The 26,645-nt window shown below is 38.3% G+C and overlaps 1 protein-coding gene across 1 annotated transcript in view; it reads left to right on the plus strand.

The window, feature by feature from the left end:
- Positions 1 to 26,645, plus strand: part of IQCM (IQ motif containing M) — a 522,664-nt gene that overhangs the window by 152,626 nt on the left and 343,393 nt on the right. The window contains 1 exon segment of the mRNA XM_069558325.1: positions 22,645 to 22,735. Within this exon segment, the coding sequence (XP_069414426.1) occupies positions 22,645 to 22,735 (91 nt within the window).

Consider the following 26,645-nt stretch of genomic DNA (forward strand, 5'->3'; position numbering starts at 1 on the left):
GCCCTGGTAGAGGTAGATGGCAAGTGCCATCTGCAGTTGGCAACTGCATTCTAAAAGAAAAAGAATTCAAGGGTGTTGGTGGAAGCTTTGTTATGTGTTCTAATATTTTGTTTAGTACCATTAGTGTATATTTCTGTTTTTCAAATATAGGATAATCAATCTAGGTATTGAAATAACAACAGAATTATAAATTCTTTAAATCATGGACTGCAAGCTTAAATGCCCTTCTCAGATCAGCAGGTAACAGAGAAATAGCCAGTGTGATCAATGAGAGAAATGGTAACAACCAACTGGAGAAGGCACACCCATCAGGCACTCTGATTCAACACTTTGTGAGCATCCTATGTCCCCCCAATCTATTTCTGCCTCTGGACTTGGCCATCCGGCTGCCACTTATAAAACATGATTTGAATAACATGATTTTAAAAGATTTACTATATCCTTAAATGTGATTTTGTTGTATAGGCTTTCAGAGCTCAATAGGGTATTAGTTGTCAGATGCGCTCACCCATCATTATGCTGAAAGAGAAGCAAAGAAGATGCAGCGACTTGCTCAAGTCAGTAAAGCTAGTCTGTTACACCACCGGTGGCTAGAATCAAACCTCCAAACTCCCAGGCCTGTGTTCTTTCTGCTTCATCTTGAAACGGTTTTTTAAAAAAGAATGATTTTGAAAGAAAAAGTAATGGGCAGATCTGTCTTGATATTTAGTAACATTTCTTGTGGATAACCTCTGTGAAACGGATCAAATATTATTTATTGAGTGTATTACCACATGCCCATGCTAAGTGACACAAGGCATACGAAAGTATATCAGACATCTTTGTTCATTTAGGTCCTCTCTAGTTGGGAAAGTCAAAACTAATATTGGAGAATAATAAAGGCTAGAAAAGTATATGAAAAGTTGGGAAAGAACAGATATTGGTGACTTGAAAGTCTTAATTCTCCATATTCCAACGATTCTCTTTAGTAGCATATGTAAGAAAATCCTCTGTCATAGCCAAAAGAATATAATGATATTTGCTAGAGAATGCCAGTACTAGAATTGTGTGTTTGTAAGTGAGAGACTGAATTGTAATCTGTGCTATTCATTCTTCACATTAAATCATGTCCACTGATATCTTAAATATTTCCTTGACTCCTATTTTGAAGTTAATGGCAAGTGCTGGCAGAGATAATAAAAGGTGTGCCAACTAAAGTTGTGCTGGGATGGAGAGAAATAGCTACCCTCTGATTGAGGTGTTATAAAAAATACCAGTTAGAAAGACAACTGTGTCCCTCCAAGCCTTTTGACTGATCTTTTGTTTTCACCAGTGGTTAAGTTCAGTCCCTCCCTGATAGCTTTATCCTGGGAGGGGATCCCTCTCCCATGCCTTTGCGTAACTTGGTTGGCATCCCTAGCAGTTCGGTCACTTCCACCTTTTTCTTTCTTTCCATCTCAGATGCTCAGCCTCAGAATTCTCCCTTGTCAGGTACTTTGAAATCAATCCTAATACGAGAGTCGACAAGCTTTTCTTGCAAAGGGTCAGCTAGTAAATAGTCTTGGCTTAGTGGCTCATATGTCACAAGTACTCATCTCGTTTTGTAGCATGAAAGAAGTCATAGATAATAGGTAAACAAATGGGCTTGATTGTGTCCAATAAAATTTTATTTGCAGAAGCAGGTGAGAGGCTGAATTGGCCCTGGCCATGATTTTCCAGGGCTTCCCTAGTGGCTCAGCAGTAAAGAATCCGCCTGCAATGCAGGAGACATGGGTTTGGTCTCTTGGTTGGGAAGATCCCCTGGAGGAGGAAATGGCAACTCAGTTGAGGAGTCTTGCCTGGAACATCACAGGGACAGAAGAGACTGGCAGGCTACGATCCATGGAGTCAAAAAGAGTTGGGCATGACTTAGTGACTAAACAACGGCATGGGTTGCCAACTGCTGCTCTACTCTTAAGGAGTGCTTACTTCAAGGGTTGTCCGATTGAATAGTTCAAAGCTCTTGTTTATATTTCTGTCTTCAGAGTCTAATTCTATTTTTGTTTTATAATGTACATATGTTAGTAGTGTACAATATAAATATAATCTATAGATAAAGAATGGTACATATTGGAACAACTGCTCAGAAATTTTGTACTGACATTAATGATTGGAAAATTAGAGACTTTTATGCCAGCTTTTCTCATTCTTTACAAAGATTAGGCATTTGGAAATATACCTCTTATGCTTATACATGAGAAAGGCATTCTTAGTGTAGGAAGTGGTGAGTGTGGAGTGGTGAAACAGGGAGAGGATTCTAGATTGTCTGAGGTGCTTATAAATTGTCTCACGCTTTTATTAAAAGAGCCTCAGTGAACTTATGGTTGACTGTTAGTCTAATTTTCCTTGTAACGGTAGCCATTTACTCTTTGGCTGTCTCAAGAATATTCTGAATTTTTATTTTCTTAACAGGATTGCAGTGACTTCTTAATCTGCATAAGGTATTATTCTCTAATTCTGTTGATGTCTCAGACCATAATTTTTCTAGCTTTTGCCACACCTCGGCATCTGACAAAAATTTTGATCCACAAAGGGCAACACGTTCCTAATTTTGAATAAAGTATATGCAAACATAATTGACCTCAAGCCCTGTATATTTCTTTGGAGACCACCGTTAGAGGTGCTGGTCTATGTTTACACCAATACTTGCCTACCTTTTGGGAAGAAGTTGTGATAGTTAGAAAGTTTTGCATGTGTTTTGTGGTCCATTTCTTCCACTTCCTCCCCCACCTGGTTTTAAACCTCTCCTGGGAAGTGTTACTTTTAACCTTAACATGAATTACAATTCATTTATTTTGACAACTTTTTGTTAATTTCATGTTTGGCATAATTTTAGAACTTTAGGGCTATAAGAAAGCTAGGGTCAGATTGTACAAGTGGCTATTATAGGTAGCCAAATAAAATAAAAACTTTTAAATAATGTGACATTAATGCTTTCTAAGTTACCTACTTTTATCTTTCCTATTAAAAAATTGTATGTTTTAAGTCTTTTGTTGTTCTTGCTAAACGTTTAATTGTGTGTGCATTTAAAGAGATAGTTGCAAATGTGAGATATAATCCATTGGGATGGTTTTGCATTTTTATTGTGGTTTTGTCAAGTTAGAGTTTGGGTTAAGTAAGACAGTCCAGATCATGCTAGCATTCTGTCTTGATAGCTTTTCCTGCAGCCGCTGCCCATTCTGTGGAGGTTGGCCCTCTCTCCACATACCCCCTTTTAGGATTTCTGTGGTTCCTGATGGAATATTTGAAGAGCAGCTCCTTTGAACTTTTAGTAGTTCTGGCAACTTGTCAGCATTATTGGTCATTTTTGTTTGTTAAGCCCTTGATGGAAAAGTTATTCTCTTACTTTCCAGCAATTAACTGTAATCTTTCAGATTGCCACATTGTAAGCATAAATTCCTTCTTCCCACAAGGAAAAACTTCTCTTAAAGTGTCAGAGGGAAATAATTTCAGATATTAAAAACTTGTTCAGAGCATGCCTGAACATGTCACTGCTTGAATTTCCATCTGTATTTGCTTATTTCTTTTTTCTGTTTTCTTTTCATGCTTACCGATGGCTTTCAGTTTTTGTTTGTAATGAAACAAACCAGATATTTAAATTTGAGGAGGCATCTTGTGCAGTTGGAAAGACAAGGGGAGGAAGAAGATAAACCTTGACTTCGTGCTTGATTTGTGACAAATGCTCATTCTAGATGCTTCTCTTGTGAGGGAAGCTTCCTCTTTTGTGCATCTTAACATGTTTATCATTATTTATTTTTGTACTTATTTAATTTTTTGGTTGACTTTTGGATAGATTATTTTAATAAAAATATTCATGTATTATTTGGGTGATTAAATGCCAAACTTCTATGGGTGTGAGTGAAGTAAGTCATGCCTAGTAAGAATATACAGGCAGAAGTATATCATCAAGTGTGTGTTTACAGAGACTGATGTAAAAGTTTGTCAATATTTGGAGATATTCATCGATATATTGTTCAGTGTATGATCAGTCTTAATGCATTTTTATTTGCGGCAGATACAACTTATTCTATCTTTGTTTAAATAGATTCACTTTAACACATTAAACTGAAACATGCCTCAAGATATATACATAGAAATTCACTCAATATTTATATTGGATTAGATCAGGTGACTGAATGGGGGCTTTTGGACTTGTTATGTTAGAGCATATGGGCAAGTTGTAAGCTAGAAAAGATGTATGGTGTTTTCAGTTTCTTTTTAATTATAGAATCTTATCTACATCAATAAAAGTTTATATGTAACTTCATAAGAACTGTATGTGGTGAGCAAAAAAATTGTATGCACTCATGCATCTGTAAGACATAAATTAGATTTTGATAAAAAGTAAATTGATTCTTGACAAAGTTCTGAATGTTAGTGGCACAAAAATTCCCATCTGACTCTAGCCATTTTCTATTCTTGCAGTATCTTTTTCAGAGATTTCAGTGATATAGGCCGACTTTTTTTCTGGCACCCACATATAGCAAATAACTGTGAAGCATTTCAAACCTCAAAGTGACACTAAAACTGTGAAGTATGAAATGGAAGTGCCAGAGCGTGTGAGACACATTGCATAGAGCTGCTCAGTAATTCACTGTGTGCATGCTAGAGAAACGACAACACTACTGCAGGATGCAATGTGATTAGCACTACCAAAAATTAATAAAATAAAAGAATCTCCACTTGCAAATAGTCCCTAATGTGTTCAAGTTGCCACCTTCTATGTTGAGCAGCCCTGCCCTAGTAATTACTCCCTTCTCACCCCACAAGAATCTGCTGTGAGGAATAAAATCACAAATGAATATCCTCCCCATTATGTCGAGATTCAGTTAAGGTCAGTTCAGTCACTCAAGTCGTGTCTGACTCTGTGACCCCATGGACTGCAGCACTCCAGGCTTCCCTGTCTGTCACCATCTCCTGGAGTTTGCTCAAACTCGTGTCGATCAAGTTGGTGATGCCATCCAACCATCTCATCTTCTATCGTCCCCTTCTCCTCCTGCCTTCAATCTTACCCAGCACCAGGGTCTTTTCCAATGAGTCAGTTCTTCATATCAGGTGGTCAAAGTATTGAAGTTTCAGCTTCAGCATCAGTCCTTCCAATGAATGTTCAGGACTGATTTCTTTTAGGATTGACTGGTTGGATCTCCTTGCAGTCCAAGGGACTCCCAACAGCCTTCCTCCAACACCACAGTTCAAAGGTGTCAATTTTTAGTGCTCAGCTTTCTTCATGGTCCAACTCTCACATCCACACATGACTATTTGATAAACCAGAGCTTTGACTAGACAGATCTCTGTCAGCAAAGTAATGACTCTGCTTTTTATTATGCTTTCTGTGTGGTCATAGCTTTTCTTCCAAGGAGTAAGCGTCTTTTAATTTCATGGCTGCAGTCACCATCTGCAGTGATTTTGGAGCCCTCCAAAATAAAGTCTCTCACTGTTTCCATTGTTTCCCCACCTATTTTCCATGAAGTGATAGGACCGGATGGCATGATCTTAAGTTTTTTGAATGTTGAATTTTTAGGCAGTTTTTTCACTCTCCTCTTTCACCTTCATCAAGAGGCTCTTTAGTTCCTCTTTACTTTCTGCCATAAGGGTGGTGTCATCTGTATATCTGAGGTCATTGATATTTCTCCCGGCAATGTTAATTCCAGTTTGTGCTTCATCCATCCCGGCATTTTGCATGATGTACTCTGTATACAAGTTAAATAAGCAGGGTGACAATGTACAGCCTTGACGTACTCCTTTCCCAATTTGGAACCAGTCCGTTGTTCTGTGTCCAGTTCTAACTGTTGCTTCTTGACCTGCATACAGATTTCTCAGGAGGCAGGTCAGGTGGCCTGGTATTCCCATCTCTTTAAGAATATTCCACAGTGTGTAGTGATCCGCACAGTCAAAGGCTTTAGTGTAGTCCATGAAGCAGAAGTAGATGTTTTTCTGGAATTCTCTCCTTTTTTTAGGATCCAACAGATGTTGGGAATTTGATCTCTTATTCCTCTGCCTTTTCTAAATCCAGCTTGAATATCTGTAAGTTCTTGGTTCATGTACTTTTGAAGACTTGCTTGGAGAATTTTGAGTATTACTTTGCTATTGTGTGAAATGAGTGCAATTGTGAGGTAGTTTGAACATTCTTTGGCATTGCCTTTCTTTGGGATTGGAAGGTTACTAAATGGTTATGATAAAAGCTTTAAGCTTCTCTGGGAGTGCTTGTATTTTTTCCACCTGACACATGAATATTATTAGTTTTATGTTGGTTTGTCTTTACATCTGTCACCCCTCCTAATGGTTATCCTTTTCTCAAGTTTCTTCAGACAGTATTTTAGCCAGGGTTGAAGGAGTTTGCTGAGTTTTCAAAATCTGATTCAGGTCCTATGTTAGCATGTCCTTATGCTTGACTTGCTTCTTGCGGTTTATTTTTATGTCTCACCTTGGGGAGGCATGTTCAAAGGGTTTTGGAGTTGTTATCACATCTCTTAGATTTCCTAGATCAGACTCAATGGGAAGGAGAGATGAGTTCCTGGAGTGTGTCTGACCTGTATATCTTAAGTTCTATCTGTATATCTATCTGTCTATTTCCCATATATTTATCCATTCACATCTGTAATCCCTACAAGGTTTCTGGATTGGAGACAGACCTTTTAATATTCAGAGAGCATCTTACCTCTGTTTCCTCATTGCCTCATGTAAATGGGAAGAAAGAAGTGCCACAGAAGACAAATTTTGAGATTAGGAATTTTAGCACTTATGTAGGATATTTGGCAGATTTCCCTGGTGGATCAGCTGCTAAAGAACCTGCTTGGCAAAGCAGGAGATGCAAGAGACCATGGGTTTGATCCCTGAGTTGGGAAGCTCCTCTGGAGAAGGAAATGGCAACCACTCAAGTATTCTTACCTGGAAAACTCCATGCACAGAGGAGCCTGGTGGGCTATAGCCCGTGGGGTCATGAAGAGTTGGACGACAGTGTGCACACACGCATGTGTATGCACACACACACAGTATTTGGCACATTTACCTCTCCTCTGTAGAGAGAGAGAAGGGGAAGGGAAAAAGAGGGAGTAGTGCTTTGTGTTTGTGTGCTCACTCAGTCGGGTCTGACTCTTTGTAACCACATGGACTGTAGCCTGCCAGGCTCCTCTTTCCTTGGAATTCTCCAGGCAAGAATGCTGGAGTGGGTGGCCGTTCCCTTCTCTGCTGCTGCTGCTGCTGCTAAGTCACTTCAGTCGTGTCCGACTCTGTGCAACCCCAGAGACGGCATCCTACCAGGCTCCCCCATCCCTGGGATTCTCCAGGCAAGAACACTGGAGTGGGTTGCCATTTCCTTCGCCAATGCATGAAAGTGAAAAGTGAAAGTGAAGTCGCTTAGTCGTGTCTGACTCTTAGCGACCCCATGGACTGCAGCCCACCAGGCCCCTCTGTCCATGGGATTTTTCAGGCAAGAGTACTGGAGTGGGGTGCCATCACCTTCCCCACATTCCCTTCTCTAGAGGTGCTTTATAAATGTAAGCGCATCCATTCTGGAAAGAGGAGAAGTGTGGGGGTCCCTAAGTCTGTTACTCTTTGGAATTTACTTACATCTTTGGAATCTTCCTTACATTTACTTACAAGTCATCTCAGCAGAAGTGACTCTGAATCTCTCCTGGGTCTTTAACTTCCATGGCTTGTTTGCTGTTTGAGCATCCTTTAACTCAGGTGCCAGAGTGAGTTGCTCAGAGAGCCCTGACAGTGCAAAAATGTAAAAATATTAATGGAGGATTGTTTCTTGACACTTGTATTAACTTTGTGCAAGAGAAAGATCAAGGGATAAACTGACTAGGGCTGTATACCAGTGTCTTTCCATCAAGCTGTTTTGTGAGAGTCATTTTTGTTGTTGGTTTTTTAGTTTTTTGGTTTGTGTGTTGGATACGGTGGACCAGGACAATCAATATAAACTCATTCCATCTGGGTAGTTTTGTTAAGCCTTTGGGCATGATATTTACTTAGTAGAGATTCAGCTGTTTCACTAAGCTATAACTGGTATTAATTTCTGTGCAGGGGAATAGTATATGCTACTCGCCAAAAGCTTAATGAGTACTGTTGTATTTTTTTACTGGATAGAGAGAAATGAATGCTTGATGGAGATGTTTTAGGCATAGGAGTAATTATTCAGTATAATGTGACTTTGTGTTTTATTTTCCATATGTTGTGCCATTACTGCAAGTTTATATGCTTGATATAATATTTGATAGTGCTTTATCTTATGGTACTTATAACATGTTACGTGTCTGCTCCATCTCCTATATAGAATGTAATCAATGCCATGTTCTTATAATTCTCACCATTGTAAACATTACCTTAACTAATTTTACTGAGCACTTACTGTGTACCAGTTGTGCTAAGTACTTTGCATGTATCATTCATCCAATCTTCACAGCAATCTATGATCATCATATACATTTTTGTTGTTGTCCAGTTGCTAAGTTGTGTCTGATTTTTTGTGACCCCATGAACTGTAGCATATGAGTCTTCCCTGTCTTTCGCTATCTCCCTGAGTTTGCTCAAACTCACGTCCATTGAGTCAGTGATGCCATCCAACCATCTCATCTTCTGTTGCCCTCTTTTCCTCTTGCCTTCAGTCTTTTCCATCATCAGGGTTTTTTTCTAATGAGTCATCTCTTTGCATCAGTTGGGCATGGTATTGGAGCTTCAGCTTTACAACAAGCCCTTCCAATGAATATTCAGAGTTGATTTCCTTTAGGATTGACTTGTTTGATATCCTTGCTGTCCAAGGGACTCTCAAGAGTCTTCTCGAGCACCCCACTTTGAAAGCATCAATTAATTCTTTGGCACTCATCCTTATTTATGCTCCAGTTCTCACATCCATACATGATTACTGGAAAAATCATAGCTTTGACTACACAGACCTTTATTGGCAAAATGGTGTCTCTGCTTTTTAATACATTGTCTAGATTTGTATAAGCTATTCTTCCAAGGAGCAAGTGTCTTTTAATTTCATGGCTGCAGTTACCATCTGTGGTGATTTTGGAGCCCAAGAAAATGAAATCTGCCACAGCTTCCACATTTTCTCCATGATGTGATGGGACCAGATGCCATGATCTGTTTTTTGAATGTTGAGTTTTAAGCTTTTTCACTCTTTCATCTTCATCAAGATGCTCTTTAGTCCCTCTTTGCTTTCTACCATTAAAATGGTATCATCTGCATATCTGAGGTTGTTGATATTTCTCCTGGCAGTCTTGATTCCAGCTTGTGATTCATCCAGCCAAGCATTTCTCATAATGTACTCTACATATAAGTTAAATAAGCAGGGTGACAATATACAGCCTTGATGTACTCTTTTCTCAGTTTTGAGCCAGTCTGTTGTTCCATGTCCAGTTCTAACTGTTGCTTCTTGTCCTGACTACAGGTTTCTCAGGAGGCAGATAATGTAGGCTGGTATTTCCATCTCATTAAGAAAATTCCACAGTTTGTTGTGATCCACACAGTCAAAGGCTTTAGCATAGTCAGTGAAACAGGAGTAGATGTTTTTCTGGAATTCTCTTGCTTTTCTTATGATCCAGCGGATGTTGAGAATGTGATCTCTGGTTTCTCTGCTTTTCCAAGTCCAGCTTGTACCTTTGGAAGTTCTCAGGTCACATACTGCTGAAGCCTAGCTTGGAAGATTTTGAGCATAATCTTGATGGCATGTGAAATGAGTGCAATTGTGTGGTGGTTTAAACATTCTTTGGCATTGCATTTCTTTGGGATTGGAATGAAAACTGGCCTTTTCCAGTCCCGTGGCCACTACTGAGTTTTACAAATTTGCTGGCATATTGAGTACAGCACTTTAACATCATCTTCTAGGGTTTGAAATAGCTCAGCTGGAATTCTGCCACCTACATTAGTTTTGTTCATAGTAATGCTTACTAAGACCCACTTGACTTCCCTTTCCAGGATGTCTGGCTCTAAGTGAGTGACCATACCATCATGGTTATTTGGATCATTAAGAACTGCTTTGTACAGTTCTTCTGTGTATTCTTGCCACCTTTCCTTAATCTCTTCTACTTCTGTTATGTCCTTGCCATTTTTTTTCCTTTAATGTGCCCATCTTTGCATGAAATGCTCCCTTGGTGTCTCCAGTTTTCTTAAAGAGATCATCATACTCATTTTTACAAATGAACAAGCTGAACTCAGTGACTTATTAATGTAACTTGCTGAAGGTCATACTGATTAGAGTGTATCTGCTTTCTTAACCACGTCTCTGTGTTATCTCTCATAAATAATGCAATATAGCCACCTAGAGGATAAATATAAAATAAATAAATATATCAGTTAATTTAATAATCCATACCAGTGGATACTGAATTGATTATACTTGAGTAAAATGTCTTAAAGGTTATTATAGTTGTAATTTTTGTCTTCCTTTTGTTACCATTATGTTTTTATATTTCTGAAAACAGTTAATAATTCATTATTTTAAAAAAAATTATAAAATGTTTTAAAATAATTTCACACTATGGTATACACTGAGGCCTTGTAGTGGAGTTAATTTTTGCTGACAACACACAGATTAATTTCCAGTACTCTTCTGATGACATTGTAAGGAGTTCCATATTTTTGTGCACGTAACTCAACCTGCTCTTGATGCCTGACTGACTTCTGTTTGTTCATTCAGCATTTACTGAGTACCTAATGTATGCTTGGCTAGGCACTGAGGTGTATGTTCAACAATGAATGAATGTGAGATTAATTAATATTACTGTGAGATTAATAGGATATAAAACCTCTATTATAAGACCACATGGCTGATAGGAGGTAGTTAATAGCAATTTATTAATTGATGATATTATACTGGACAATAATAGCTACACGACGGTGGCACAGAAAAATATAAGTGAAATCTGAAGTATTGAGACCATGTACCTATCACAAATGTCTTTATTCCACTTTCTGACATGAAATATGAAATTTATACATGTGTACCTAGTAAACACATTAATTACTTCATTTATTCAATATATATGTATTGGACTGCTGATTTATAATGCTATGTGTGAGTTAGAAAGGGAATAAAAATGTTTTGTTTTTAAATAGCTCATAACATATCAGAACAAAAATTAAATCATTCATTCAGTATTTACTAGGCATCTGTTATATGCCAATTACTCTTTTTGACACTGATGATATAATTGTGAAAATAGACCTTATATTCTTCTGGGAGAAACTAGGAAAAAGCAAATAAATAGACAAGATAATCACAAAATGTGAAGATAACAGTGAAGAAAACAGAATGATGTAATAGACTGGGGACTTTAGATTTCCTAGATTTAGGAAATCAACCCTGAATATTCATTGGGCATAATGTAATACTCTTGCCTGGAAAATCCCATGGACAGAGGAGCCTGCTAGGCTGCAGCCCATGGGGTCGCTAAGAGTCAGCACGACCGAGCAGCTTCACTTTCACTTTTCACTTTCATGCATTGAAGAGGGAAATGGCAACCCACTCCAGTGTTCTTGCCTGGAGAATCCCAGGGACGGGGGAGCCGGGTAGGCTGCCATCTATGGGGTCACTAAGAGTCAGACACGACTGAAGCAACTTAACAGCAGCAACGGCAATGATGGTGAAGCTGAAGTCCAGTACTGTTTGGACTTCACCTGATGGGGAGGTACAACTCATTGGAAAAGACCTTGATGCTGGGAAAAACTGAAGGCAAAAGGAGAAGGGGATAGCACTGGATGAGATAGTTAGATAGCATTGCGGACTCAATGGACATGTATATGAGCAAGCTCCAGGAGATAATGGAAGACATTATGGAGACTGGCGTGCTACAGTCCATGGAGTTACAAAGGGTTGGACATGACTTAGCGACTGAACAGCAAAAACAACCATACTTGAGATGCAACTGTCATGAAGGGTTCTCTGGGGAGCTTATATTTGGTCTGAGATCTGAAGGAAAGTGGTGTACTCTGGGAAAAAAGCCTGCCATAACACACCCTAACTTTCATGGTGTAAATATTTCCACTGTGGGTGTTTTCAGCCTACCAAGGGTTTGAAATCTAGGTGGTAAAACTTTAAGAAATTTAAGAATAGACATTGAAAGCTGATCTAACTCAGCTGCCATACATCACTGGGAGCAATATGAAGGGAAATCCAGGCAGTGAGAAAGCCCTGAGAAGGGGGAGGAATTGGCTTATTCAAGGTCCTAAAAGGAAACCAATGTGGCTGAAGTGTAGTGGCAGAAAAAGTAAGGCAGTGCTGTGAAATCATGTGCAAGAGATGTGTAAGAATCAGATGATGTATGGCCCTATAGGTAATGCCAAGGAACCAATTTTTTTTAGAGTGATATAAAATCACTGAACATTTTTAAGGCAGATGTTATTATCAGACTAAAAAGATATGTTGACTGTATGTGTAGACTAAACAGAAGCTAGAGCTTAAACAGGAGACTGATTAGAAAGCTATTTTTTCAGTTCAAGCAGAAGATGATGTTGGCTTAGATTGAGTTATTGTTCAAGACACATCTACTCTTTGTCCCCCACCCTCGGTTGGAATAGTTTTCCCTGCACCACTGACTTTGATACTGGCCATATGCTTGCTTTGGCCAGTAGAGGTTAACAAGATGTAACACAGGAAATAGTTTTAAATATTTTGTGGCTTAACTTGTCTGTTTTACTCCTTGGTCTGCCATGAGAAGACCATGCCGCAGGTAGCTGTCCCCGACTCCAGAGTGACCTGTGTAGAGAGGGGAGAAGCAGAGATACTCTGGCCAAGTCAAAGAAACATGAGCAAGAATCTTCCAAACTTGTAATCCACTGAGTTTCGGTTTGGTTTGGTATGTAGCATTATTGTTGAGGTGTTAGTGAAATTGGAGGGGAATTGGCAACTTTGATGTATATTTTAGTCATAGGTTACATCAAGGCTGTATATTGTCATCCTGCTTATTTAACTTATATGCAGAGTACATCATGAGAAATGCTGGACTAGAAGAAACACAGCTGGAATCAAGATTGCCGGGAGAAATATCAATAACCTCAGATATGCAGATGACACCACCCTTATGGCAGAAAGTGAAGAGGAACTAAAAAGGCTCTTGATGAAAGTGAAAGTTGAGAGTGGAAAAAGTTGGCTTAAAGCTCAACATTCAGAAAATGAAGATCATGGCATCTGGTCCCATCACTTCCTGGGAAATAGATGGGGAAACAGTGGAAACAGTGACAGACTTTATTTTTTTGGGTTCTAAAATCACTGCAGATGGTGAGTGCAGCCATGAAATTAAAAGACGCTTACTCCTTGGAAGAAAAATTATGACCAACCTAGACAGCATATTCAAAAGCAAAGACATTACTTTGCTGACTAAGGTCCGTCTAGTCAAGGCTATGGTTTTTCCAGTAGTCATGTTTGGATGTGAGAGTTGGACTGTGAAGAAAGCTGAGTGCTGAAGAAGTGATGCTTTTGAACTGTAGTGTTGGAGAAGACTCTTGAGAGTCCCTTGGACTGCAAGGAGATCCAACCAGTCCATTCTGAAGGAGATCAACCCTGGGATATCTTTGGAAGGAATGATGCTAAAGCTGAAACTCCAGTACTTTGGCCACCTCATGCGAAGAGTTGACTTATTGGAAAAGACTCTGATGCTGGGAGGGATTGGGGGCAGGAGGAGAAGGGGACGACAGAGGATGAGATGGCTGGATGGCATCACGGACTCAATGGACGTGAATCTGAGTGAGCTCTGGGAGTTGGTGATGGGCAGGGAGGCCTGGCATGCTGCAATTCATGGGGTCACAAAGAGTCGGACATGACTGAGCGACTGAACTGAACTGAATGAATTTCTGGTTTGAGTGGGTGACTATGTGATGATGTCATTTACTGACACAGGAAAGACAAGAAAGAACAGTGTTTGGAAGAGAAAATCAAGATCTCTATTAAATGTATTATATTTGAAATACTTATTAGCATGCAACTTCATATGTAAGACAGTGGTATATATGAGTCTGAAATTTTAAGGACAGGTATGGCCTGGAGGATGGAGAGGGCAATGGCACCCCACTCCAGTCCTTTTGCCTGAAAAATCTCATGGATGGAGGAGCCTGGTAGGCTGCAGTCCATGGGGTCGCTAAGAGTCGGGCATGACTGAGCGACTTCACTTTCACTTTTCACTTTCATGCATTGGAGAGGGAAATGGCAAGCCACTCCAGTGTTCTTGCCTGGAGAATCCCAGGGACGGGGGAGCCTGATGGCCTGCTGTCTATGGGGTCGCATAGAGTCGTACACGACTGAAGCGACTTAGCAGCAGCAGCATGGCCTGGAGGATAAAGATTTAGAGTCATTGGTGAGTGGATGTATTTACTTGAGGAAGTGGGTGAGATCTCCTAACAAACAAGTGAAGTTAACCCAAGGACTACCCTGGTGGTCCAGTGGTTAGGATTTTACCTTCCATTGTAGAGGATGTGGGTTCAATCCCCAGCTGGGGAGCTAAGATCACACATACCTCATGGCACAAAACCCAAAAAATATAAAATGGAAGAAATATTGCAACAAATTCAATAAAGACCTTAAAAATGGCCCACATTAAAAAAAAAGTTAACCCATACAAAAGGGCTTATGATTGAGGTCTGTGGCACTGCAGTTTTTAGAGGTCTGATAGAAGGGGAGTCAGCAAAGGAAGCTGAAAATCAGCAGCCAGTTATTCATAGGATGAAGACCAGGAAAACCTGTTGTCTCAGAATCCCTTCACAAAAGCCACCATTGTCACCATGTACTGCTGATGTGTCCAGTGTGTGTGCTTGTGTGGAAGTTGTATCCTTGATCAGAGTGGTGACTGTGTAAGCTGGATTGCCAGTGGACAGAAGAGTAAATGGGATGAGGAAGTACACATAGGATGTATAGACAATCAGTTTAAACATTTTTCTATAAAGCAGAGAGGAATTGAACAGAAGTGAGAAGTTTTGTTTTGAAGTGTTAGCTGTAATGGTGACTGCATTAAGTGGTAATCATAGTACAACCTTTTATGTTACCTTGGTTGGTTCTTTTACCCGCCCTACTTGCTATTTATTCAAATATCTGCGACTCTCCTGGAGACCCTTTTTAAACTTCTCTCCCCTTCTCTCAGTAAAAGACCTCAGTTCCTACTTTGTAGAGAAAATAAAGGTCTTGAATGGTGAACTCACTGGAAACATATTAATAGCCACCTAAAACCTTATCTCGGAGAAGGCAATGGCAACCCACTCCAGTACACTTGCCTGGAAAATCCCATGGACGGAGGAGCCTGGAATGTTGCAGTCCATGGGGTCACTGAGGGTCAGACATGACTGAGCAACTTCACTTTCACTTTTCAGAGAAGGAAATGGCAACCCACTCCAGTGTTCTTGCCTGGAGAATCCCAGGGATGGGGAGTCTGGTGGGCTGCCATCTATGGGATTGCACAAAGTCGGACATGACTGAAGTGACTTAGCAGCATCAGCAAAACCTTATCTACCTTCTTCTTTGAGAAGAAAATGCCTATTTTCTCCAAATCTTGGCTAAATTCTATCCCATTGCTTCTCTTCTCTGCCAGAAACCTGCCTCATCTATTACATATTATTTGCTTTCTTCTATATCTTCATCTTCTCCTTTCGTATATTAAGTGTCTTAAAATATAATGACACCCAAACATTCTTTCTGAAACGTATGTCCTTATAGTGAACGTTTTATCTCCTTCTCTTTGAACCACACATCGTTAAAAGAGAATCTTCTTTTGTTACCTCCAATAACTTTATTTCTTCAAAGCAGTGAAATCTTGCTTCTATTTCCATATTTTCATTCAGTTGTCTATCCATAACCTCCCAATTCCAAAAGCTAAAGGAAACATTTTATTCCTTGTCTTAAATTTATGAGATAATGGAAATAAATTTTTATAGCATTGCACTTGAGGTTACTCAGTTATTTGTGTAACTTTCATTTAATCAATTCAATTTCCTAGAATATAACCTCCATAATCACCAGCTTATGGTTTGCATCCCTGAAGCCAAGCAGACTGCTTATCACATTATAGGCATTTGGTAAATATTTGTTGAATGAATGAATAAATGGATGACGGATTAAAATACAATCCCTGTCCTCAAGAGACCATGAAAGAGTTCGCTATTTAGTGAGGAATTGGCATTTTATATAACACACATGTGCTGGAATTTCCAACAGTAAAAAATCGCATGACATCCACCCAGCCCACACACTAGAATGTGAAATGTCAGTAAATTGCAATCTGTCATTCTTGACTAATGAGTCTGTCTATAAATTTATAACTAAGTTTTAAATTTTATTCTAATTACTTCATATCAAATTGAGTACAATTTAAATTGTAGGTCTTGAAAAATGAGAAAGTATTTTATAATCACTCAATATAAGTCTAAAATCTCATTTTTTGAATGAAAAGGATCTGGATTTACCCTTGTGAAGCATTTTCATAGTATCATTAAGTCTCTATATAGAAGAGAACTTAGCACTCTTCCAGCCCAACTATTTTCATGATATAAAATCCCCTATATAATGTTCTATGGAAAGTTCCTGTCCAATCTCTACAGGAGATGCCTGTGGTGGGGAACACACCTCTTTTATGGTAACTAATTTCAGAATTATTAAAATTCTAAATTCTGGAAAGCTAGTTTCTAGTAACTTACATTGGTCCAGTTTAACTATTTAAGATTGGCTGCTTTTAGCAACCTGGATTAGAGTGCCTGCTTTGTTTGTTTAATTTTTTGGTTTGTGTTTTGTGGAAGGGGGGAAACTTTATAACTGTCAGGGGAGAAATGGGAATTAGTTAATGGAGGAATGTATATAGTATGTATCATATTTGAAAAAAAATGGAAATAAATTAATCAATGTCCCTGGCAAACATACACTTGTAATATTCAAAATTCTATGTAACTGAATAAGAGGCATTTAACATTTTATTTATTGATTTGTATCACTTATCTCACTTTGGCTAGGGGCATGGTCACAGATTTTGCAGACTAATAAGAGGGAGGTGGGCCAAGTACACAAGAAATATTGCAAATTGTTTCAACATTAAGATAGACCAGATAGTGTCCCCTGAGTTGAGTCTTGAAATGTGAATGACTAGCAAAATCCCATGGACAGAGGAGCCTCGTGGGCAGATTACAGAGTTGGACATGACTGTATATGTATCTGAGCACACATTCACACACAGCAAAATGGTATTCCTTATTCACCACATTTCTATAGAGTGTCTGAGAATCAAGAATATAAAAAAAAAAAGCACAAATAGAAGAATAAAGAGGTAATTAGGGGAGACCCAGGCAGTTTAGGCATATCTCTAGTGGCCTCGAGCTTTAATTTTTAAAAATTTTTTATTGGACTTTATATGAGTAAGCTCAGAGAAAATACTAAGGGCTTCCCAGATGGCACTAGCGATAAAGAGTCCACCTGCCAATGCAGGAGATGTGAGAGATATGGGTTTGATCCTTGGGTTGGGAAGATCCCCTGGGGACATGACAACCCACTCTTGTCTGGAGAATCCCTGGAGAGAGGAGCCTGATGGGCTACAGTCCATAGGGTCGCACAGAGTTGGACATGACTGAAGTGACTTAGCACGCATGCATGCAGAGAAAATACTATGGCATATGCAATAGTAATACTATGGCAAATGCAATATGCAATATGGGAAGCATATTGGATTTGAGTTTATGTGCTTGTTTTTAGGAGCTATATGATGTGTTTAGGGGTGAAATGTCATACTATTTGTAACTTACTTTCAAATTGTCCAGCAAAAAATAATGTATACACACATATTTACATAACTGTGTGTATACACATAAATTAGTGAGGCTACAAATTATTTGATTTAAACAACTAAGTTAAGACTCTATCAGATGAGTACAGAACAACAAGAGGATATTCATTTTCAGACAAGTATGGAACATTATTGACACTGACTACACATTGGTCAAAGAGGCAATACATTACAAAGAATTTAAAATTATGTAAATCATGTTCCCTGAATACAGTGAAATTAAATTTTAAAATAATAACTATCATAATTTAAAATCCAATTATTTGGAAATCAAAGCTTATTTATGGCAAGGATGGAGGCTGGATTGGAGGGTATTATGATTGGGAGTAGGAATCCAATGAGAAAGCTATTAGTGTCCCAGAGAAGAGATGGTCGAAGTCTATGTTGAGGCAATATGAGTGGAAACAGTAGGAGAGATTTGATGCTTGCTTGTCCTAGGAAGCTGAGGGAGAGTAGACAGTAGAGGTGACTTCTGGGTTTTTGGATGGATGGTGATGTCATCAATCGTGAGAGGAACATGTCAATTGGAATGTCTTTGGGACATGCATATAGACATGGTAAGTTATTGAAATTTGGCATTTGAGAGTGATCTGAGCAGGATACTGAGATTTTGTGAGGCATCCACGTTTCCATGATAAATAGAGCTTGGGAGGGACCATACCCTTCATGTAAAGGGTTAGAAGGCAGCCAAAGAAAGAGCTGTAGGGCATACACAACAGCTGTTTGTGGTCAAAGAAGAATGAGCCCCTGAGTGAAGTAGTAACAAGTGAATTGAATGGATGATTGATTTCAGGTGAACGCGTGATTGATTTCAGGTGAACTGTGAGGAAAGCAAGGTAAACAGTGTTGAGGACTAGAGGCCTTTGGTTTAAGTTCTAATGCCTTATATTTCATTTGTTTGCTTTCATTACAGAAACCCCAAATATTCACCACTTTACAAGCATTTTCTTTTCCTAGTCTCCCTGTCTCTTGCTAATTGTTTTACAGAAGTGATTTAAAATTTATGTTTCAGAACTGAAATTCTAGAGTTGAGAGACTAGATTTTACATAGAGGGAATAGTTATGAACTCAAAGAAGTCACGGTCTTCGCCAGTGGCTCAGCAGTAAAGAATCTGCCTGCAGAGCAGAAGCCGCAGAAGAGGTGGGTTTGATCCCTGGGTTGGAAAGATCCCCTGGAAAAGGGCATGGAAACCCACTCCAGTATTCTTGCCTGGAGAATTCCATGGACAAAGGAGCCTGGCAGGCTACAGTCCATAGGGCTACAAAAAGCTGGATACTACTGAAGCAATTCTGCAGAGCAGAGATGTTATAATTTGCCCTAAGTCATACAGTAAGTCTTGTTCCTCATCTAAAGGTTTAGATGTAGGATTTTCATATGCTTTAGTTGTCTTTTTAGAAATCTCCTTTAGCGCTTGTCGTGAAAAAGCAAATTATTCAAGATGGCGGTGGTAAGGCTCTCTTGCCCCGTGGGCTTGCGCTCTCGCCCCGTGTGTTGTAAATTCATGGTTATGTAACTGCTGAGATCACTTATAGCACTGCCATCATGGTGTACCCGCTTGGGCACAGGCCTCTTTTGTTCTGTAAACATATATAAGCTCCACCTGAAAGCCTGCGTTATGAGGCTGAGGCTGCGTTATGGCTGTGTTCTCTGGGTCAGCTGTGAGAGAATACAGCATGTCTGCTGCTTCAGCTCGGAGAAGGCAATGGCACCCCACTCCAGTACTCTTGCCTGGAAAATCCCATGGATGGAGGAGCCTGGTGGGCTGCAGTCCATGGGGTCGCTAGGAGTCGGACATGACTGAGTGCCTTCACTTTCAGTTTTCACTTTCATGCATTGGAGAAGGAAATGGCAACCCATTCCAGTGTTCTTGCCTGGAGAATCCCAGGGATGGCGGAGCCTGGTAGGCTGCCGTCTCTGGGGTAGCACAGAGTTGGAAACGACTGAAGCCACTTAGCAGCAGCAGCAGCTCCTACAGCTACCACACCAGTGAGGAGAGAGTAAACATGTCTGCAGTTTCTAAGGCGCCTTGAATTTTCTTCCAGCGTCCCCACCTCTCGCTTTGCCTACCCTGGGTGAAATGAATGGTGAGATACAGCTACTGGTGTAGCTGACAGTGTGAACAGCGAGACAACTCTATACGTTTTTTAGGCAGTATAATTGTACTTATTTTCTATTTGGGATGCAGAACTAACGTGATTTAGTTTAATGGTACTATAGAGGCTTTCATTTTAGTGATTTAAATGGATAATTCCCAAAGTTTTAAATATTTTTTTCACAAAATAGGCGTATCTTTTGCTTTATTAATTATTGTAGCACAGGCTTAGTTCCCTTAGCGTCATTGTACAATTCACTCTCTAGATCTATGGGTTGCACATCTCATGACCTTTCCTTTCTTTCACTTTTCTGCAGTGATTTTCATGTTAGTCATGCTGTCCACTGAGAATGGCAGTGTTTTATTAACACTATATCCTACATCTCACCTCTCTATGAGTTCAGTTCAGTCGCTCAGTCGTGTCCGACTGTGACCCCATGAATCGCAGCACACCAGGCCTCCCTGTCCATCACCAGCTCCCGGAGTTCACTCAGACTCACGTCCATCGAGTCAGTGATGCCATCCAGCCGTCTCATCCTCTGTCTTCCCCTTCTCCTCCTGCCCCCAATCCCTCCCAGCATCAAAGTCTTTTCCAATGAGTCAACTCTTCGCATGAGGTGGCCAAAGTATTGGAGTTTCAGCTTTAGCATCATTCCTTCCAAAGAAATCTCCTTCAGAAGGAGGGCTGGTTGGCTCTCCTTGCAGTCCAAGGGACTCTCAAGAGTCTTCTCCAACACTACAGTTCAAAAGCATCACTTCTTTGGCGCTCAGCTTTCTTCACAGTCCAACTCTCACATCCATACATGACCACTGGAAAAACCATAACCTTGACTAGACAGACCTTAGCAAAGTAATCTATGAGTTAGTATGGCAATTTACACTCGGTAGATATTCCTTAAATAAGTACAATAAAAACATACACATTGGATACCATGGATAGAATGCAGGCTCTAGGAACTGCCTGCTTGGGTTTGAATATTGTCTCTGCCTACTGCTAGCTGTATAACCTCAGGAAAGTTCATCTCTATTTCTCTGCTTCAGTTTCCTCATCTGTAAAAATGGAGATAATAATATAGCTAACTTACAGGGTGGTTGTGAGAATAAAAAATGATAATCCATATACAGCAATTAGCACACTTGATGTATGGCAAATATTTTTATTTATTTATTTTTCTTTTTCTCTTTTTCTTTTGACTGGCAAATATTTTTAAATGTTCTGTTTTTAAGACTCAAATTTTTAATTTTTTTTTTCACCTTAATATATTTCTCAACTTACCATATATCTTTATATGAAGTGTATCTTTTGAGCTCTATGTCACCCTCCAATGTAAGCATGGCAGAGATTATCCTTTCCCCATTAGTAGGCACCTAATTAATAATTGTTATAATAACACAAATAATTACTAATAATTAGGATAATTTCTGTTAATAATCAATAATTAAGCACCCTCATGAAATCTGCTGGGGTGGTAATGCAGAGTGAAGAAGGGTGAACTTACAGTCAAGGATAATGGGTTTGATCCCTGGTTTAGCACTTTTAAAACTTAGATCTTGGGTAAACTGCTTTCCTGATATATAAAAGAGAATAATCACAAAAATTCACCAAAAATCCAATTTTCAGGTTTAAGTGTGAGATAATCCACAGGAGTGCTAGCCAACACCCCTAATATATTATGAATAGTAAATATTAGCATTCTGTTTTCCATTTATCCAAATTTTTATGGTCTTTGTTATACATTTTAAATCTAAATTATATAATGCTGTCTAGTGTGCTCTTTTTAGAGAAGGCGATGGCACCCCACTCCAGTACTCTTGCCTGGAAAATCCCATGGACAGAGGAGCCTGGTAGGCTGCAGTCCATGGGGTCGCACAGAGTTGGACACGACTGAGTGACTTCACTTTCATTTTTTCCTTTCATGCATTGGAGAAGGAAATGGCAACCCACTCCAATGTTCTTGCCTGGAGAATCCCAGGGACGAGGGAGCCTGGTGGGCTGCCGTCTATGGGGTCGCACAGAGTTGGACCCGACTGAAGCGACTTAGCAGCAGCAGCAGCAGCAGCAGCAGTGTGCTGTTTTATTCATTAGCATTGACATACCAACTAATTTGTAAATATTTCTGAAACAGGGTTGCACTGTTTCAAACTATGTTAGTCCCATATATTAGGACTATGTTTGTTAGTCCCATTATCTGAATAAAATAGAAAAAAAAGGTATTTAAAAATATTTATGTTAAGTTTCTTTTTAGACTCTAAGAACTTGATTTTTTTTTTTTAATGAAGAACCTTTGCTTTTGTGGATTTAAGTCTTTCTAGCAAATGGAGGAGAGGAGATTTCTGGAGCTCTCAGTGTTTCTATTACATTAACTAATGATTGCTAAATTATTTTGAAATAGCAGGCTCTCCTATAAAAGCTAAGCCTTATGAAGATAAGGATGACAATAATACTGATATGTATAAAGGAGACTGTATTCTCAGTTTGTGCTGTATTCTTGCTGACATTTCTCTACAAAGGGAGTGATCTCCTTTCTGATATATGCAGTTCATTTACTCTATACTTGCAGTCCTAAATTTTAGTAATTGCAAAACAACTGAGGAGCATGGGGTGAAAAAAGACACTCAAATGTGTTTTTAGGCTATCTTTTTACTAGTAATTTTTTTGAAAAATATTGTACCTGTTATTAAAAAATCTGTGATTTGCAATTTAATTCAAAACATGCAGTTAGACCTTGAAAACTAATAGTCTACAATTAAAACTTTTTTTTTCTTTCAAATTCAAGAACAAGTTAAACTGGATAAAATAGTGACTAATATTGAATCAGTGAGTAAAAAAATGGAGAAAGAAAAACAATTGCACCAAGGGAAGACCAGGTAAGGAAGGTGTAGTTGGCTAACCTATAGACAACATGCACTTTTCTTCTCTTTTGCTAGTATTTCTTGACCAATTGTCATGGTTTCTCAAGTCTTTTAACATCCCATACCTGAGGCTAATTTATCCTTCTGCTCCAATACCTCAAAGGACATCAGTTATCAAAATTTTAGTTTTCAGTTCAATTAACTTTTGAACTGAACTGGAGGATCTCTGAATAGTTAAGCAAACCATCTGGGTTTTACAGTGCATAAGCTCAAATCCAGTTTGTGGCTTTCTTGAGAAAAATGCCATATTTTATGGTAATATTACATAAGTTTGGAATTTTAATAATTAATCTGCAACAATTATGAAGCAGAGTTAAGATAATTTTTCCTTTTTAATATAATAATTTAAAATTAGTGTTTTCTAACAGAAGATGAGGCTGATCCTACAGAGCATACTTTGAAGGCAGGAATTTTGAGCATTGCTTCTGCTGTCCAAAGGTGTCTGGAGATGGGTCAGTTACTTTTCTGAATTATTCCACTAAATAGCAGCTTCACCTTTGGGATAATGTTACAATTGTGTGCATAAGTTTTGGCCCTGAAGCTACAGATAGAAACTCTAAAGGTTCTTCAGCACATTTTGTAAGAACATTTATACTTGAAGAATGTAAATGCTCTTCTGTTAAGATGTATATTTCAGTGGCTTGTTTTACATTAATTCATTCTATAACATGATCAGATATGTGGGGTATTAGGTAATAGAAGTTTAAAAAAAATGTTGCTATGGCTGTAAGGAATATCTTGGCTCTTCTAAAACTTACCTGCAAGGTGTGCTTAGCACTACAAGTTTCTTGCTCAGCAGTAAAAGGTAATACTATGGGAATTTGGAAGAGTGAAATATATGTACAGCTTTAATAATGAGGATTTGGTTTTACCCATGTTAAGAGAAGATATGAATTACAAAAGAAAATAAATGACTTATATAGGAAATTTACCAGTTTAAAAACTTTTGCCTTTACTCAAGTTAACCCAAGTCCGTGTTACCTGATAAAAGAGTAGTTAATATGGCAGTTTAACCAAAGAGTTGAGAATTTCAGGTAAACTTTGAAACTAGAAAAACTAAATGGAACTAATTTGAAAAGCTACCATTTTTAGTAAATTAGATGCAGCTGTGATCCAAGGAAGAGGACTAATAATTTAGGGATACTTGGAGCACTCATTAACAATAAATCTGATCATTTAATATCTTTCAGATGTCTTTCTCAAGAGAGTTGAGTATTTCCTTAAGAATTGTTTCTTCTGAAATTGGTAAAGATAAAGGTCTCTTGACATTCTAACATTCCATGTTTAATGAAAACATGTCCTGCTTAGTGAGGAAGGTCAACACCTTTTGAAATTAAAAGTACTTCAGTGACAGCTTGGGACACACAGACCCTGAATATCATCAATCCACCAGAGGCTGCCTTGTCTTTATTTATAGCTGACTAATGGTGATAATGTGTTTCCTACCCGCTGAAGCTAGCTTCATTCACAAATGTTAGAAGTAACTGAGCCATGAGGCTATAAAGGACAGGAAAGAAAACAGAATCAGTCAGGAAATCACGTAGGAGATTGTTAACAATGCAGAGAAGGCGCTAGGACTAATTAGTATAAATTGTCTAACGCTTTGTAAGACTCTGGAAAAGTTTCTGCTCCAAACAGAGTTCTGTGACAGGAGTAGTATGTGAATTACTTCTAATTCCCCCGAAGATGCCTTAGAAAACACTAACTTTTAAGGATGAGCCATAATATTTTTAGGTGGACCATAAAAATATTGACCCAGCAAAAGAAATTCCGTATACAATACATGAAGAAATATGATAGAATCTTATAAATGTCTATTTCCCCCCCAAAGAAATTTCTCTTTGTTTAACTTGCAAAGGAAAACAAAATTGAATACTTCGGCATATTCAAATTTAGGTTTAAGGAAGTGAAGTTCTTCAATGTACCTTTGAATCCTAACTTCAAAGATTAATTATACATTAAATACTCTTATGACAACAATGATAAATGTGAATGCATTCTAAATATTAATTTTCCATCAAGGAAATTTATTATGCCTTTATCTATTAGAGCTAATTTTTACTTGATAATATTTGATACATTTGAAGGTATGACAACTGCATTTCTGTAAATGTGTTCTATGATTTTAGGCAAATGAGCCTCAACTTCTTCCCCTAGTTTTGTGATCAGTGGGAATTTCTTATGTGTTACATGACTATTTGTATTTAGGTTATTCTAATTAATAACAGAATGAGGATATTATAAAATAATGATAGACTCCCTCATGTCATTTCACATTTGTGTTAAACAACTCTGGCATTTCATCTTAATGTTTATAAAATATTTTGCTTAGTGGATGAATTTTAGTCTGCTTCTATCAAAATCTTTCATTAATAGAGAATCATTGAAAAATGCAATTAATAGTTCTAATTTGAAGATTTATGTAAAAATATTTAGCCAGGGTCTAGTTTTAAGGAAGCAAATCAAACTACAACTATGTACCTTGGCCCCATTCTTGGTAGCATATAAATAAAATTCTAGAATTTCAAATGGAGTTTGGCAAAGCTGCATACTCAAACCTCTCATAGTTTCCACTGATAATATAATTTTGGCATATAAGGGATATCTCAGTTCTTTGGCCAACTGCATAATCGTGAGCCACACGAGTGACAACTAGACTAATGGATCCTATAAATCACTCATTGATTTACTAATTTATTGAGCACCTCCTCTATGCCAACTATAAAACTCAAAATAGGACAGTCACAGACTTTCCTTTTAGACCATACTTTTTTGATGGGCAGAATGTTTTAAAATCCTAAAATTTTGTGTAACATTTCTAAAATTTTTGAACCAGCAATTCCAGTTCAAAATTGAATTGGAGTTTGAACAATCCACCTGTTCAAATTGGATTCAAATTGGTCTAGAATTTCTAGGCCAAAATAATGATGTGCATCTTTGTATATTTACAAGGAAATATATTAATTGTATTTTGTCAAATATAAGAAATAAGCTAAAAAGTTCATGTACATTTATGTACACCTAAACATAAGTGTGGAGTATATTACACGTTAATCATGACAAATGGAGTTGGTGATAGATAGTAATGAGGTGTTTACTTAGTTCCCTAAATCCAACTGCCTTGATTCAAATCTTGACTCCACCGATTTCTAACTGGAGTAATCTGAACTATAGCCTATCTAACCCCTACTCTTTTAGTTTCTTCCTTTATAAAATGGGTATAATAATAGTAAATACCCAGAGGCTTGTTTTGAGTATTAAATGTAAGACAAATAAAAAGTTAGAATAGTGCTCAACTCATAGGAATTTAAAACTTTGCAATTATTACTCACACTACTAGGGTAGTGAATTAGGGATAATTTTTCTTTTCTTACTTTTGCTTATTTCCATTTTCCAAAGTTTCTGCATGGTACTCATCTTTTGATTCAGCTGACTTGGTCGAAGCTCTCCAAGTCATAATAGGAAAACATGCTACTTAAAATCTTTGCAAAATGGAAGAAATAGATGTGATGTGTGTTGTTTTCTAATTTTTGTTAGAGTTTTTCTTTTAGAAAGCAAAAGTTACATATTATCCTTATTCAGAGGCAGCAAAATTTGGTATTACTTTGTCTTTATTCAATAGTGAATGTTTATAGAGGGCCTGCTGTGTGCTCCTTACTTTGCAGTGAGGGCACCAAGGATAGCATTGTCAGAGTCTCTGTTCATAGGAGAGTAGTGGTTTTCTCTCTGATTAGCATCATATCTTGCAACATTATTCTAGAGTTTGTGTTACAAAATAAGGGTTAGTCAATCACTCAAAGCTTTCACTTCATGTTTTGGAAACAGAAAGCTGGACTCCTTTTCTGCCTTCCCCGTCTTCAACTTT

This window comes from Ovis canadensis, chromosome 17, assembly GCF_042477335.2.
Source record: "Ovis canadensis isolate MfBH-ARS-UI-01 breed Bighorn chromosome 17, ARS-UI_OviCan_v2, whole genome shotgun sequence".
NCBI classification, from domain to species: domain Eukaryota; kingdom Metazoa; phylum Chordata; class Mammalia; order Artiodactyla; family Bovidae; genus Ovis; species Ovis canadensis.